Consider the following 17710-nt stretch of genomic DNA (forward strand, 5'->3'; position numbering starts at 1 on the left):
TTTGAGGCGTTATATGGATATCCTCCTCGTCTCCTGACTTGTTGACCCCTCGCCTGTTTCTCATCCGGAGGTCACCGTCTGGGCTTCATACCGTCAGTGGATGGACCGGCTTCTCCGAACATCACCTGAACCGGGCCAAGCATCGGATGAAGAAACAGTCTGATCAACATAGATCGGAGCGCAGCTTTGAAGAGGGTGATCTCGTCTACCTCAAACTGCAACCGTATGTCCAAACTTCCCTGGCACCTCGCTCCCATCAGAAACTCGCTTTTCGCTTCTTCGGCCCCTTCCGTATCCTGGCTCGTGTCGGTTCAGTGGCTTACAAGCTAGAATTACCCGCTCACTCGGCCATTCATCCGGTTTTTCATGTTTCACAACTGAAGAAAGCAGTTGGTGCCGATCATCAGGTAACCCCCACCCTACCTTCCGACTTTGCCATCCATTTGGCTCCAGAACAGATTCTGCAGACTCGTATGGTGGCCCGTGGTCCTTCTACTATCCCCTAAGTGCTTGTGAAATGGAACAATATGCCGTCGTCGTTGGCCACCTGGGAGGACTTTGAAGCCGTTCGCCAGGAGTTTCCTCGCGCCACTGCTTGGGGGCAATCAGTGTTCCAAGGGGGAGGGGATGTCAGCCACCATCATAACACGGCCCAGGAGGAAGATGGAGTACCCAGGAGCCGGCCCAGAGAACGAAGGCCCAGAAAGCCAAACCCGTGAGTCTTCGGCGAGCAATGGGCTTGAACGCTTGCATGCGTGATCGAGGCAGAGCCTCTATAATGAACATAAGAGATTGGCGTGAGGAAGAGAGAGAACAGGCATTTTTGTAAAGATTGAACCAGATTCCAAACTAAAAACTCCTCCGAGCTATCTCTTGCTCCTTCTTCTTCCTCCGACTGCCTTCTGATGCTCTCGTCTCCTACTGCTATCGCTCACACTTAAACTCCTGGTCCCCATCCGTATGAACGCACGCCTGTGGTGCTGTGCGGTACACTAGTTTAACAACCTTAGATACGAAGGCACCACGTCGACTTTGAGCTCGACAGCTAGATCCACATAGACAACACGTGTCGAGAACCCAACCGAACCCCGACGGTGACGGGCATTCTTCCTTCCATCTCAAGAATCCAACCACCACGATGTCCGTGAGGTCGATGCTGGTCTCGTGTGGGAAACGACCAGACCTCAAGAGATGATACCGGCATGATCCATCAACAACACCGGCCAAGATGGTGGCCTCGATTCGTCGAACGACTGCTGCAAATGCAAGCTCAAAGTTTGCTGAAAAACTGTGTAAATATGTGAAGACGAGGATATCTATCCCAAGTGACCACAATCATGTTGGCAGTGTAACAGGATCAATCTAACTTAATTGCACGAGATGGGCCTGTTAGCGCCAAAAAGGGATCCTGCAAACATCACCATCGATAACATTTTAGTATTTGATTTGTACTCTAGCTAACTGGCTACTGATATCTGGTTTCTTACAGAATGACAAGAAAGCGAATATCTCTACAACTAAACCCGACCGTGGTGAAGCCTCTCCTAAAATGTTCCGCCCGGCTACGGTGAAGCCTCCGCGAAAAAGACCCCCCCCCCCCCCGGCGCTTCCCCCCCCCCCCCCGGCGCTTCCTTCGCTTGCCCCGCCCCCGCGTGCCACGTGCGGTGTAACCGGTGTCGCCCGCCTCCAATCACGCTCCCTTCCAATCGCGAGATCGCGTCCTCCAATCACGCCCCGACCCCATCGCGAGTGCGACGACCTCTCTCCTCCGTGCCCCTCGCCGTGCAAGCCCACGCGCCTCTCCCACGCTCGCCCACGCCGCAGCCTCGTCTCCCCTCGCCGGCATGGGCGGGGGCCGAGCGCAAGAGCCGCTTCGCGTCCAAGGCCTCCCGCGACGCGCATAAGATCGGTGAGTACAGCCTCTCTCGTCCCCGTCTCCTCTCCACCTTCCGTGACTCATGTCTCGTCTCACTGTTTGCGTCTGCTTCCAGACAAGGTCAGGAGCGGGAGGTCAGAGACCAGCCAACGCGCCGCCGTCAAGGGTGACCGCGACGCGCGCATCCAGCAGAGCAAGGCGGTCAGTTTTCAATGCAGCACCGTGCACATTTTTTTCTTTTCTTTTTTGTGCTGTAGTAGGGGTTATTAAAGCTCACAAATTCTGTAGCTCGTGCGATTGTTTTTAGTTCTGAGGTGTGCTGCAACATGAACTGCATTCATATCAGTGTTGTTGCATAGGATTGGTCTGTGCTTAGATTGCGCAGGGTGTTTTTAGCTTGCTTTGAGCTTACTCTACAGTAATTGGGGGTTATGAATGGACTCCTGAAATTGCTCTACAGATGTATAGGTTTTCAAAAAAAAAAAAAGAGATGTATAACCTGAAATTGCTGCAGTGCATCAAAGTTGCGTTTACTACTGCAAGAGATGTATAGGTTCATCTGCTTCTTGTTGGCCTGCTGCACACGCCTGTAGTTCTGCTGCTTGCCTGCTGCTGCTTGTAGGTAGCACATCTACAGCATATGAGGTGCATCACTTCACTTGTGTTATGACATTGATATGTTGGCATAGTGTGCAGATAGTCTGTTTCATAGTTTTAGACTATTACAAAAGGCATCATTTCAGGCTTGCATCTCACCACAGCATATGAGGTGCATCACTTTAGTACGTGTCATTATGTGCCACAAACCACGTGCAGATTCCTGTGCTTTTTCAGGCCCTTTCCTGTGCTTAGTGTCTCATGAAGTGTTTCTTCCTTAGGCCCCGTTTAGATGCAAGCCAAAATCCAAAATTTTTCAAGATTTCCCGTCACATTAAATCTTGCGGCACATGCATGGAGCATTAAATGTAGGTAAAAAGAATAACTAATTGCACAGTTTGCCTGTAATTGACGAGACGAATCTTTTAAGCCTAAATAGTCCATAATTGGACAATTTTTGCCAAATACAAACGAAAGTGCTACAGTAGCCAAAAGCCAAAAATTTTCGCATCTAAACGCGCCCTTACTACAACCCACTTAAAGTTTTAGTGATGCCCTCTCGAATTTGCATGTCAGGCGATGTGTCCTTTGCTGGCTGCTTGCAGGGTGCAAATAAAAAACTGCTGGAAATAAGAAGAGAGAGGTTGAATGAGCGTGTTGCAGATGTGAATTGCTACAAATCAAGAAAAAGTGTTGCCCTTGCATGTGTTCCTATTGAATTTAACAAACCATTTATCTTGAATAGTCAATTATTTTTAGTTGATTGATCATGGCCCAGGTAAAAGATCCTAGCTTACAGACTGGGCTTACTTGAACATTTATGTCTATGACACTGCATGCCTCATGTATTGTACTTACTTGAGTATTAGTTTGAAGGTTGGATCTAGAAGGTTTGTAGTTCACAGCTTAGGTGTTGATGGTAGAGTTCAAATCATTGATTTCCAAGGAGGCGCTTAGCAATGTGATCTATAATATGTGCTCGCATGATGCCATAAGATATTTATTTATGTGTTAGCTGAAAAATACATATAGGAGTATGTGGATTTTAATACCCGAAGCAACACACGGGCATGAACCTAGTGTTAATGAAAATTTGCAATAGATTTCACCTTTAGTTTATTGCCCTTACATTCTGCTGTCGCATTGATGATTGAGGAAGCTGTTCTATTCTACCTTTGCGAATGGAGAAATGGTCAAAGTTCCTTGTTGGAGGAAACCAGCCTACGGATCTTTGTCGGTTTGCAAAGAGGCCATGGGCTATTGGTATTATCGACGCATTATGATATCTCATTGGATCGTACTGCCAAGTGCCACGTACTGAGGAGATGGATTCTAATGGATTGAACCAAGTCACCAAGATAAGCAGGGAAATGAGTATCTTGCACTAAAGTCACCATTGGCCTTTAATACAGATATAGTAATGACAGCATGAGTCATGTAACGTAAAGAACAAAGAAAATAGATAATAATATAATATTGTGATCAGTTGTGCTTGCGACATGTCTTATCTTTCAATGGTCAATTATACCCGTCTATATCCTAATGCTGAGTAGCACTGGTTAGTAAGAACAAAGAACATTAATATTTTCTCTATCTCTCTTTCTTATCCCTTCTGTCTTTTCTACTGTTGGCTTTTAGAAATGTTTTAGCTGTTGAATATCAGCCCCATGGTTGTCCTTGTCATTTAAATCTGTTTTTACTCACAAATATGCTTATACATGTAACACGTCAAAGAATCCAAGAACTAATTGTTTTCAATTAAATGGCTAAGGAACTATGGACCTGTGTTGCCCTTACTGGATAAGGTGAGTGGAGTAAACTTGATAATGCTTGCTATAATAAGGTCACTACAGTGCCAAAAAAACAATATTACATAAACATCAGCAAAACCTGGTAATTGGATACATAGGGGAAAAAAACATAGGACTGCACTAGGTACAGAAATCATTAAAGTCAGTTTTAGGCTTTTAGCAGTGCTTCATCCTCAGGGGGGAAAAAAAAACTCATCCTCAGGGGAAAAAAAACTCATTAGTAACTGGATCTTCCTGGAGGAACATAATATGCTTTGGTAGATATAACTCTTTGCAAAATCAGGATCACCCAAGGCTGCTAATTTTGAGATGTGAGTTGTTAGATTGAGCAAAACATCAGTGGCAAATGTGATCCATTCAAATTTGTAGCAGCCGGCGTGTATATAGTTATCTGTAAGTTTACGGGGTCCTTCAACAAGTAGAAACAATAGTCCTTTTTACGTTTTCATGGCCACATATTTCAGGTGGCAAAACCCTGATTCCTAATCTCAAAGTTCTTTTTGTTTTCACTGTCTACTTGATTATTTTTTCAGGCTGATACAAACATCATTGTTTAGCTGCAGCTTTTGCTCCATGCATTGGAAGTGGCAGTAGAGATATTATGACGAGTTTTTGTTTTCCATCAGCTGAGCCCTCAAACTGGTTGATGAGGGAACTATGCATTCAAAACTAAAATAAGCACTCTATCTACAAGTAATTTTTTAGCAAACATAGACAAAGTTAGATTACATTTCCAGGTAACAAAGGCATGGTCAATTTGGTAAACACAAAATTGGTAGTATTTAACTAATTAACTAACTACAGCCAATAAATTTAAAGACATGTTATTAAGTGGATCAACCTACATTCCCCTCCATTTATTGCTTTCTCAATTTCAAGAAACCAATAGCATTCCAAATACATGATTTGATATAGAAAATCTAACTTACATTTTTTATTTTATCATAGGTATTACTTGAATACAGTCATTTGTTGTAAATTCAATCCATTTCTTCTTTGGTCTGCAGTATTGTCTGTTTCTCTGAAATAACTGGACAAGAGACCCAGCTTATATTGTTGTGCGATTATGCATGCAGCAGTTATATATCTGACTGAGATTACCCAACAAAGCTTAAGCTCAGTAGGAACATTGGAAGTTTAGGGTGCCTGAATTCTACAATACTAGTTTCCATATATTCCCATAAAAAGAAATCAGGTTCCATTTTCTAAAAAACTGACGTTAAGATGCATGCAATGCTGTCTAGATCAAGAAATTTGGCATTGTGGTTTGTATGCATTTTAATCATTCTAATCATAAACAAAATCGGAGGAAGTTGAGGATGGTGTACCTTAATCTTGCTGCACATCAGATCAATGAAGAATGCTCGGCAGCCCAGAGCGCAACGACAAGGATGGCGAGGGAAACCCCAGCATGCGTGGAGACGACCGCGCAGCACAATATGGCTTAAAACGGTTTGAAATGCATGATTAATTAAGCTTAAATCATATTAGGCTCGCACCGGAGACAGATGATGATAGGGCTTGATGCCCTACCGGCGTGGCTGCGAAGGTTATAGGGGGTGGAAGAGAGGAGGACGTGGTCTGTACTCTCGACGTCGGCGAGGGGCCATGGCGGTGAGAGTGCGGCTGCTTCTGCTGCAGCCCTAGAACCCTCTTGGCACTACAGTAGCGGCGGCACTGTTCATGCACGAGAACAGCAGGAGGCAGCTAGGGTTAGGAAATCCCGGCTCCCTTCAGGAAGCCGGAAACAACTCTGTTTCTGCTTAATCCAATCTGCAAGTCCTTACAAGTATTTATACTTCTCTCTAATAATAATAGGAATAAATAACTATGGGCTTGTAGGCCCCTAGGCCGGCAGCCCCTAGCCACTAATGGGCATACGCCTTGTATAATGGGAGCTGGTCATAACATCTCTCCCCGCCTGCGCAAACAGCTCGTCCTCGAGCTGGAAGGCAAGGTAGAGGGTGCGGAACTCGTCGACGAGGGACTGTGCCGTGCGGTGCAGCAACCGTAGCCAGACCCAATCACCCGGGTAACGGTACGGGCGCACCGTGACCGGGGCGGTGCCGGGCAGCAGGTGGATGCGGTGGTCGTACGGGCGCACCGGTGGGAGCCCTGTGGGCTCATCGAAGACTGCGCTCTGCTGCTGCAGCAGCAAGTCCATCAGCGGCTGCTGGGCGTCGACGGAGAGAGCAGCGAGGTGCTGCTGTGGAGCCGCTGCGTCGAGGCTGCGCGCGCCCTGCCAAAGGACGCGTCTGCCCTCACGCCAGAAGGACAGCGTCATGGCCTCGAAATCCCACAAGATGGGACCCAAGGTCCGTAGGTAGTCGATGCCAAGGATGAAGTCGAAACAGCCCAAGTGCAATCCGACGCACGTGATGGAAAAGGACTCCGAGCCGATGCGGATGGGCACGTGGCGAGCAATGCCCTCGCAAGGGAGCCGATCGCCGTCGGCCATGGTGACACGGAGCTGCTCACCACCCGTCGGGGCGAGCCATAGGCGGCGCATCGTCGCGCCATGGAGGAAGTTGTGCGTGGAGCCGGTGTCGAGTAGCGCCAACAGCCGCTCCCCTTTAACCATCACCGGGAGTAGCATCGTATTGTTCCGTGCGCATCCCTGCAAGTGCGTGTAGAGAGACCACGAAAGCATTAGCGGCCGCAGGCTCCTCGGCGTCCTAGAGCCTCGGGGTTGGCGACGTTATCCATCGCCGCGGCATTCCCCAGGTCGTCATCGATGTAGTCGTCCGACTCGAGGTAGAAGAGCCATGGGCACACGTGGCTGTGGATGTAGGGCTCATCATAGTTGAAGCAAAGCCCTTGTCGATGCTGCTCCAGTTGCTCGGCCGATGTGAGGCGGCGGAACTGGCGCACCAGGGGTGCCCCGTTCGCCGCTACTGGTCCGCCCACTAGGGGCACAGGGGCTCCAGCTGGAGGAGCACCCGCTCCTGGCACGCGTAGGGGAAAGTCAGGCCGCTGAGGAGGTCTGTCGCCCCACTGGAGAGGCGCTGGAGGCATGGCCGCCGCGCGACGCTCGAATGCCCGGGCCAAATACATGGCAGTCTGAAGGTCGGATGGATCCCGCATCTCCACATCCACCCGAGTGTGCTTCGAGAGGCCACCAACGTAGAGTTCGGCCTTCTGCTTTGTGGAGATGTCACGTGCATGGCACAACACCGCCTGGAAGCGGTCAGAGAACTCCTGGATGGTGGAGTGGAAAGGTAGCCGCCCCAGCTCGGCCAATCTGGTACCGTGGACAGGCGGCCCGAAGCATAGACGACACAACTCCACGAAGCGATCCCAAGAAGGCATGCCCTCGTCTTGCTCGAGGGCGTAGTACCATGTCTGGGCCGTCCCCTTGAGATGGTAGGAAGCCAGCCAGGTGCGGTCGGAGGCCGGTGTGCGCTGGCCCCTGAAAAACTGCTCACAGTGATTGAGCCAGTTCAGGGGGTCCTCGGAGCCCCTGAACGTCGAGAACTCCAGCTTGTAGAACTTCGGGGGGTGGCGCCCATGATCACCACCCTGGTCGCCGCCCTGATTGCCACCCATAGGGAAGCTTGTCGATGGTTGGAGAGGCGATGGAGTGCGATAGGAGGCTGCTGCCATGGAGGAGCGTGCCATCGACACCTCCATAGAGGGTGCCTGCTGTGAACGGTCCACCGTGAGCGACGACAGCGCCTGCGGTATGGACGCCCGCGGTGTCGTCGTGGAGTAGATTGGCTCTATCGTGGAACTGTGTGCCCATGCTGGGATCTGCGACGGCGATGGTGGAAAACGAATCTGTTGAATCGGAACATATGTCGACGGCAGCGATACGGAGGTCGGCGGCGAGGGCAGTGCCGCGGTGGGCATCCCGTAGGGTTACGAGATGGCCGGGTAGGATGTGGCTGATGACGGCGGCGGAGGGGACGGTGGTGGCTGTGTGGGCAGCGGCGACGTGATGGTCAGCTGTCCCTGGAGGAGCGTCCGCAGCGTTTCCTGGACCTCCCGCATGCAGTGGCTGAGGTCCACGATTGCCGCCGTCGTCTGTTCCGGCGAGAATACCGGGGCTGACGCAGCCACCGATCCCAGCGGCAGCGACGGGGTCACCCGCACGCCTGAAGTTGCGGAAGGCGCTGTGGTGGAGAACGGCGCGGCGGAGATCGCCGGCGAAGGCGAGGACGTGGAGGCAGCGGGGGAGGCCATGATCGGCAAGGGTTCTGATACCAAGTTGATAGGGCTTGATGCCCTACCGGCGTGGCTGCGAAGGTTATAGGGGTGGAAGAGAGGAGGACGTGGTCTGTACTCTCGACGTCGGCGAGGGGCCGTGGCGGTGAGAGTGTGGCGGCTGCTGCTGCTGCCCTAGAACCCTCTCGGTGCTACAGTAGCTTCGGCACTGTTCACGCACGAGAACAGCAGGAGGCGGCTAGGGTTAGGAAATCCCAGCTCCCTTCAGGAAGTCGGAAACAACTCTGTTTCTGCTTAATCCAATCTGCAAGTCTTTACATGTATTTATATTTCTCTCTAATAATAATAGGAATAAATAACTATGGCCTTTTAGGCCCCTAGGCCGGCAACCCCTAGCCACTAATAGGCCTACGCCTTGTATAATGGGTGCCGATCGTAACAGTTGACAATCCACGTCGTATAAATATGGTAAGATGGAATCAAATAAATAAAAATCTTGCTAGCTGCTGTTAAAAGAAAAAAAAATGGTACCTGAGGGACTCTCACGTCCATGGGGGAGTGACCTAATGGGGTAGCTCCGTAGCTGTGAGAGGTCGCCTGCTGTTCGGCCGCCGGTTTCCTACCCGTGATGGCTGGTGTCGATGTAGCAGCAGGGAGATGAGGAAACAGAGAAAGGCGGTGAGAATTGGAATTGGCTATAATTGCTTCTTTATTCCTTGATCACCACTGATTATAAAGAGGTTTACATGCATAATTCTCTCCTAGGCTCTTGCCTGTCTAATTCAGGCTTTCCTGATTGATCCCTCAAAACTCTCCTGCCTAATTAGCCCACGGCGTCTATAGCTGTTGCCGACCATAACAGGGACTGAAGCATTAAATAATTTGTAAGCCAGATTGATTTGTGGAAATAATGAATTGACTAGGTAGCGTGTCCGTGTGTTGCTACGGGACAACTAAACTTTTGTACTAAAATCACACGGATCACACGATAAGATAACAATATTGTAAGACATTAAACTGATATTTAATCCAAAAAGCAAAGTTTGTGAAATTAACAGTCACTAAGAGCACGGCACCGCAGGCTCACAAACTCTACTATATAGACCTTTCCGTGATACGGCTAAAATAATGTTTTATATCGGCAAGAAGTCTCCAATATTACAAACTAAATGAAGCAATCAAATATGTCAGACAAACATTGCTCAATCCTATTGGTGACTTAAAACCTATTACATAATTGATTAGTGTACCTGGTTCATGTCAATTGCTTGAAGTGCTTCTCCAGCGAAGATTATGGCATGATTTTGATTAGTAGGCTTGCCTTCTCCAACCTCTGTTGGTTTACCAGGGAACCTTATCCAGTAGATTTCCTTACAACAAAATAAATATAAATTGATTCTAATACACCAGCAAGGCAGCAATACTAAATGGCGTACCCAGTGTAGAGTGCTCCTGCTCTGTGTGGGGTCTGGGAAAGGGTGTCAATGACAGTTTAATACAATCATATTCTATGGCTAAATGATAGCGACACAAAGCTACAGCTATTCGTGGTCTACATTCTTCTAAGTTGAAGGACAGTTCTCATACTGAGCAGTGATGAAGGACATATTCAATCAGTTGTCTGAGAAAACAATCCTGGCAGGCTGTCGAAAACAGAAGGATATTCAGAGAAACAAGGTCATTTTGTCATGTAGTAAAATATATTGAATGGACATGTAGGTAAAAAAGTGGCCCATTTTACACATTTTTTTAACAAATCAGTCTTTATAAACAGGTACTCCTCTTTTGTGCTGCGGCCATCAGAAACTACAATATCTTCACTCTATAAATGTCTAAATAAACATGCGTGAAAAATTTAAGTAGAAGCAGAGGCAAAATATTTATGTAATAGTTTTATTGGAGCACAAAGCACACTGTAAACCATTCAATACCAACTTCTTTGGCAAGAAGGGAACTAACAGGAATAAAACGTCGCAATATAGATTGAAAATTTATTCTCTCAATATTACAGTAGACTCTGCTCATAGTTTTTTCAGACCCTAGGGAATACTATTGTGATTTTTAAGAACCCAAGGTAGAACGCAATAGTAGCGGCAATAGTTGACATGGTATTATGGTATCTAAGACAATGGGCATATCGGGCAAGCAAGAGCATCCATGCATGGGAAGCAGCAGAAGATGCCAATTCTCAGCCTTCAAATAACCACTCATTCACCCACAAAAATCAGTAAAAAATGGTAAGCCGACATTAGCTACATGTAATGAGGTAGTAAGGATAGACTTTGGCATGGCTGATTATGAGGTGCGGTACACATATTTGTCAGGTGACCAATGATAAAGTCACGGGAGGTATGGAAATTGGAGTAAAAAAACAAAAGGGAAGGCGTGGCACACAACGATGTATCCAAATTAACCTAGGATAATTTTCAGTCCGAAAAAACTAATATGTAAATGTAAATTAATGGAGAGAAGCACACACCTTCCATTTTAGGATTTTCACAGTGCTGCTGTGAAATCCTGCACGACCATCCTGGTTTGAAAAGCAAAAACCTACAGATACGAATCTTTGTTCTCAAAGTTAACCTATGCGTTATTTGAAGCATGAGCCAAGGAAGGTCACCTTATCATACACAACAACTGACGCCGGTGCGTCCCCCATCCTCTCATTAATCCTTTGCATCCTCACCTAAGGAGGAAGGGTACTGAGCGGTTAGAACAGTGCAGAACTGAATTACAAACGCACAAATGAAATCACAAATCTCTTGATCGCTAAGTGGAGACATCGAGGAAATCAAGAAATCATGCTGCAAGTTGACTGCTATAAATATGGTTGCCTGCTAATAGGTCTAAGAAAATGATTTAGGTAGCCTCTAGATGAGATGAGACTTCCCAAGTGTCCAGAATAATAAACATGTAAGAAAATGAATATAGCGGAATCAACAATTCTGTACTCAGTCCATACACAGAAGAGAACCGTTGAGCTTGACATCCATGAAGAGCAACTAATACAGTGAAAACTGAGAACGCATTGGAAAAGTTGAAGGTGGCACAAATGTGCTGACCCTGAACTTGTAGTAAGATGGAAAGGAAAGGAGGCCACCTGACCCAGCGACTAAAAGCAAGGAGTTCATGTAGCGGAAACGTACAATACAAATTTATGTGAATACGTGAATAAGCGAAGGCTGTAAATGCAGGAAATAATTTTGCAACCATAAGGGGAGGACACAACATGTAGAAGGAAAAAATACAAATAAAATTAAAAGCATAAGTAGGTTACCTGAAGAACAGTGTAAACAGGAAACTTTGTTTTTTCACAGAAGTATTGTAATAAGCACCACCTTGATTAATCGTTTGGATAAAATGAGACCCAACACAGGTGTGGTAGATACGTACCTGAGTAAAAGCACATCTATATAAACCAGATCACAGTGATATAAAAGAAAACCGAAGTAAAATATATGCCAGCAGAGAAGGTAAATAAAACCATGAAGCAAAAACAAACAATTGTGTTTTGTTGTATAGATATGTACAAAAGTTGAAAGGCGCTATTCTCTATTGATGTATCCTACGCTATAACTGGTTACCAGACATGTGTTGTAGACCATAGTGACCAACTAATTCTGTGAATATGCTTCTGATATAACTGTATCATAACTAAAATATGACCTCAGACTAAAATATTGCATTACTGGCCCTCATCAAAAAGGAAAAATGTAGGGCTTCGTTTATTTCACCTTTTTATGTTGAATTGTCGGTTTTAGCGGCCCCTTCTGATTCAAAAGACGTCCTATGACTACTAATAGTTACCGCCTTCATGTACATGAACAATGCAAAGTAACTGAGGCCTAAACAATGCAAACTAATTGAGGCATGAACAAAGGCAATAGTGCCATCATCAGCAACCTGAGTGGAAATAGCTAATTAGCTTGGGAAAGTTTTTTTGTTGAGTACAGTACCTGCTCAGTGCCTTCATTGCTGAATACTGTTGTTTACAGCTCTCAAAATATATTAGCAAGTGTCAATTTTAGCAAGTATTGCTATGAAATTGCCAAAGTTCGACCAAGATGTCAACCAACAAAACTACAAAGAGGCAAGAACCAATATAGGATAGATCAAAGATGTCAATGAACTTTAAATATATATGCTAGATTAAAGAGAAGAGGCAAGAATCAATGACCGAAAATTAGATACGGCAAATGAACAACTTAATTCTGTAGGTGCGAACCAAAAAAATTACAAACCTATTATTTATTACAAAACTTAAATGATCAACATCTTGAGCTTGGAACTTCAAAGCATTAGCAGCATCATAACATGAGATCACTACCAATCATCATTTGTTCATCAACTTGGAGCTTTAAGGCATGCCGACAACTGGGTTAGTCTCAGAAATTGCACAATATAAGTAGCAGGTCATGCCCAGTACCTCACAAGCAAATGAACATCAGATCATATCTTTGAGCAATGGGTATGGAATTTTCATCATAGGCTGAAGAAGGGAAAAATGGCAAAGTGGAGAGCGCTATAGAAATAGGATATAAAACTGCAAGCGCCTATATACAACTGCAACGGACAAAGGTAACAATTTTTTTTCTTAAGACGAGATTTTTTATAGGCCTCAAAAACAAATCAATCATCATTTGTTCATCAACTTAGAGCTTCCAGGCATGCCGACAACTGGGTTAGTCTCAGAAATTGCACAATATAAGTAGCAGGTCATGCCCAGTACCTCATAAGCGAATGAACATCAGATCATATCTCTGAGCAATGGGTATGGAATTTTCATCAGAGGCTGAAGAGGGGGAAAATGGCAAATGGAAAATGCTCAGATCATAACCAATGAGAAAATTAATCCAAGCAGAACGGGTGGTGGGCACACAAATCTTAGTAAGATTGCACCTAGGTATTCATCGAAATAATCACAAACTGAAGAGTGGCTAAGGAACCTATGAATCCACATTAATACGTAGGTATGAACAGTGAACTCTTAAGATAAAATCTAAAGCTGAAATGAAGAGGGTAATTCAAATATGTGTCGAAAACCCACTGAATCAGCATTCTTGAATGCAGGCACAAAATCAAGCATGATCGTTTGCGCAACACAGACTGTAGTAAATATCATGTTGGCCATTCTGTTCCCTTCGTATCCATGACAAGGAGAACAAGAGCCCCCAAAACACATTAGAACATCTTGACAAAGTCGATAAATGAGATACTTTGTATAGATAGATCATGTATAGTTAATATCGGTATTAGAAAGTGAAGAACACTATCAAGAAATTAGAAAAAGGACTGCCTTTGTTAAAACAAACCTATATCAGCAGTGGGCATAGTTGCCTGTCAGTACTGTAAGAAATAGGACAAGCAAAAGTCATCACAGACAAGCAAAGTGGTTGACAATGCTATCACTGAGAATAGGGCGTGTGCTCAAAACCAAGAGTGTATAACCAGAAAGTCAACAATATTGATCATAGAAAACAATCACAGGCCTAGTATCAAGAAGAATATATGTATGACTCTGGGCAATAAGAAGCTAAGATTGCACAATTATGTGTTATTGACATCGGAGCCAATGGTCATAAGCAAGTATGACCGCAAAACCAAAGGCAATGATCAGATTAGGCAAAGGGAGAAACCATTAGTGGCAATGACACCAAAATCAGAAGCTCTCAACCATCGGAGATACTGCACCGATTTGTACTGCACAAGAGGCAAAATCTCTTCTTACCTTGCTGTCTATCGTCCGTGCACAATGACACCTTAGATTTCATAACTAAGAGGCAACTCTAATGAACAGTACGTCCCATTGGTGGCTCCAGAGCACTCAGTACACAAAGTAGAGTCGATACAAAGGGAGGGAAAAAATCGAACCAAACAATTGACAATTGCCTCAATTATCACCAAAAAAGCATAAAGGTTTCAAAGCACACAAAAAAAGAATAGGCACAAAGAGACGCAAACAAATCGAAGCAATCAACTGACCATTGCCGCAGTTATCATGGAAGAGGCAGAAAGAGGTGCAAAAAAAAATAGAATCAGCAATGGTCATGGTGACTGTGTCAGCTATCAACATAGTAGGGACGCGTAAAAGGAATCATCGAAAAAAACAGAACCAAGCAACCCAACCAATGGACCATCGCTTCAGTTATCATTGAACAGATAGGAAGAGACGAAAAAATACAATCAACATTGCTCATGCTCATGGTCTTAGTCCACGGAGAGCAATTGCGGGTGACGTGGACACCCTGAATGAATTGGGGGTCACGTGGCCGAATTAACATGATGAAGGTTACCTTTGCTTTAATGGGGCAAATAGATGATCACTGCACCAAACACTAAAGATTGTCCTATTCCCTCAAATTAATCTAACAGCAAGAGGAAAGTGTACTCATCATTGTACATGACCAAAATCATGAGCACCGCAGTGCACTAAAATACGAGACAAATACAATTGACATAGTGATGTCCTCAAAATCATGAACACTGCGGCATACTAAAAAATCAAACAAATGTCATTGACATGCAAAATCATGACCACTGCAGCGTACTAAGAAATCAAACAAATACCATTGACATGGTCATGTCATGAGATATATGCCACGACACGTAGGTAGTCTCAAGATCCAGCTGATCCGAGCAGATGACAAACGCAAAAAAATCTACAGTAAGGTAGTAACCATGTAGATTGGCAAGGGAAAAGTGGGAGATCTAGGGTCAAATTGACCTTGGCCTGTTGGATTGCGTCCAAATCGCAAAGCAATGGCACCGCACATGGTAGATTCACCGCACGTAGGGTAAGGAGGGAGTTAGAGAGAGAGAGAGAGAGAGAGAGAGAGAGAGAGAGAGAGAGAGAGAGAGAGAGAGGGAGGGAGGGAGCAAACCAGCGAGCGAACAAATGAAGGAGGAGCCATGCGAACGACGTGTAGGAGGCCGCACAGGGGGGCTGACGGCCGGCGGTCGCGGCCACCGGCGTTGCCCACCAGCGCCGCGGCGTGCGGCTGTGCGGCCTGCGCCGGGCGCGCCGCGTGCGGGGGGCGGGGCGAGCGGCGACGGCCGAGGCCCGGTGGCGCTGCTGCACCGCACCCCGGGGTGGGCGTCGTACCGCTTGCGCGCAGCGTGAGGAGCAGGCGACGCTCCAGCCCGCCCGCCGCGCTGCCATGCCGAGGGAGAGGGAGAGAGAGAAAGGGGAGGCGGGAGGGGAGGGGGCGCGGATGGGAGCCACGGCGCGGTGACGCAGGCGGTGCGGGCGGAGGCGGAGGCAGAGGCGCGGGGGTTGGGACGAGGAGTGAGGGAGAGAGAGATGGATAGAGAGATGGAGGAGGGGGTGCAGGCTGGAGAGGCGTCGGGGCGAGGGTTGGGGGACTCGCGGGATCGCAAGGAGGAGGTCCCACCTGCCGGCGCCGCGGGATCGCAGGCGTGGGTAGACGGACAAACCAAAACAAATGTCGCATCAAAAGATGTCCACGCTTTGTTCTTTTTAGTTGTAGGAGACTATGAGAGCACACGATACATGTATATATTGGGAGGATGACCAAGGATTAGGGTTCATAGAAGTAGAATCAATCCTAGTCATCCAAGTCCATCTCAACACAATCAAGGGCCTGGATTATTGGCCACCAACAGCCCTGTGTGCCTTGGCCTAAGCCCATCCACAATACAAAGCCTTTCTAATATAATTGACATGGGACATGCCTGAAACACCTGATGTGAGAATTGAAATGCAAAATTAAATATAGAAATAAGATATTTTTGAAAGATTCAGGACGCACCAAATCAAGTATTAGTCCATTGCAACAATCAGGTAAAAAAGCAATGCAACAATACTATCTTCTATCATCAATTATTACTTATTAGAATGTTATCCACTGACCAATCATGTTGAGCACGTTGAATGGCATAGGAAGCTTCCCAATGCACTTCACCATTCTAATAGTAGCCCAAAATTTCTATGGTTTACTGTTACACATGGATAATGCAAAGCTTTGTTAGTTACAAGATTAACATACTTCACCTACACTTAGTGAAGCTTAGAAGTACTTTCAGATTGAGAAGCCAGTAGTAGAGACAGCACATCAAACACTTGAATGCCATATGGGAGTAAGATGAAGATGTCACTTTTGGTGAGATGCAAATGGTAAGAACTTATACCTTAACCCAATTCTGAACTACCTAATGATTCAGGATAGTGAGTTAGCTGAACTGGGTTTCATGACAACTGATGGTAATGATCAAGTTTCAAAAACAGTTGGTGAAATATTAGAGGTTGAAAGCTCAAAGTCTAAGAGTTCTCATATTCAAATTGCTGAGGAAGACAATATTTTGAACAACAATGAATAGCTACAAGAGGAAGTAGACGTTACTAACTCTACTGAAGACAAGGAGCCTCCAGAAGAAAAAAAGGAAGCAAAACGGCACAGCTCCAGAACACAAGGCGATGGGCGTACTATACTTGAGAAGGCAATGCAAAAGAAGGCAACTGAGATGGCGATGGAAAAGAAGACTTCAAAGGCAACAACTGCGAAAACCAAAGGTATAACTCCTGATCTTTCACAATCTAATTCTGACTCATCTAAACACATTGAGAACATAGCTAGAGTTTGTGGTTTAAATATGGGTAAAGAAGAATGATATGGAATGACTAGGGATAGATGGATTAGCATAGATGGATTAGCAGAGCTCTCTCTAATTCAGGAAGGCACCAGTGAAGAGAGCCACAAATGAGACAAAGTAAGACAAGCCGCCATTGTTTCTCTTTACTGCATATTTTAGTAACTTGACTAATAATTCTACTCTTTTTCATATACATTGCAAGTGCTTTACGAAGGGGAAGAGGACCAACTTCTGGGAGGCTTGCTACTTTGTTAGGTTTCAATGATATCCAGCTCACTACTAGTTGCCTAGGGAACTCACTACTGGTTCCTACTTTTATTTGACATGTCATTTAGACCTATATGTTAGTGTTTGACATGTCATTTGAATATGTACGTTGGCTTCTAATATGGTACTATGGTGGCATGTTACATATGGAACTGGTTTATTTGGACATCTGTTGGATTATAGTATGGAACTCACTTCTAGTGGATCTAGTTTATATGGATTATTAGTTGTGTTATATTAAATTATGTTTATATGGACTTTCATTGAAATGCTGTCGATTTTTTTAAAAAAAAAATATGTACAAAAAATGTCAACTTGTTGATCTGATAATAGGGATAAAAACACAAATATCAAACAAATATGTACAAAAAATGTCAACTAGTTG

At 45.5% G+C, this 17710-nt stretch overlaps 1 protein-coding gene, 1 long non-coding RNA gene and 1 pseudogene across 2 annotated transcripts; 1 reads left to right on the forward strand and 2 right to left on the reverse strand.

The window, feature by feature from the left end:
• Window positions 1–6145: 6145 nt before the first annotated feature.
• LOC136461163 (uncharacterized) lies at window positions 6146–8133 on the reverse strand (annotated as a pseudogene).
• Window positions 8134–8142: 9 nt separating this feature from the next.
• Window positions 8143–8466, reverse strand: LOC136461164 (lysine-rich arabinogalactan protein 19-like). Its single transcript, XM_066460582.1, has one exon. The coding sequence runs from the start codon at window positions 8464–8466 to the stop codon at window positions 8143–8145; it is 324 nt and encodes a 107-aa protein (XP_066316679.1).
• A 7278-nt stretch (window positions 8467–15744) lies between these two features.
• Window positions 15745–17502, forward strand: LOC136459419 (uncharacterized). The gene is made up of 3 exons (XR_010760191.1): window positions 15745–16978; window positions 17091–17175; window positions 17261–17502. It is a non-coding gene; the product is annotated as an uncharacterized lncRNA (long non-coding RNA).
• Window positions 17503–17710: the final 208 nt, after the last annotated feature.

Source organism: Miscanthus floridulus, chromosome 6 (assembly GCF_019320115.1).
Source record: "Miscanthus floridulus cultivar M001 chromosome 6, ASM1932011v1, whole genome shotgun sequence".
Classification (NCBI taxonomy): domain Eukaryota; kingdom Viridiplantae; phylum Streptophyta; class Magnoliopsida; order Poales; family Poaceae; genus Miscanthus; species Miscanthus floridulus.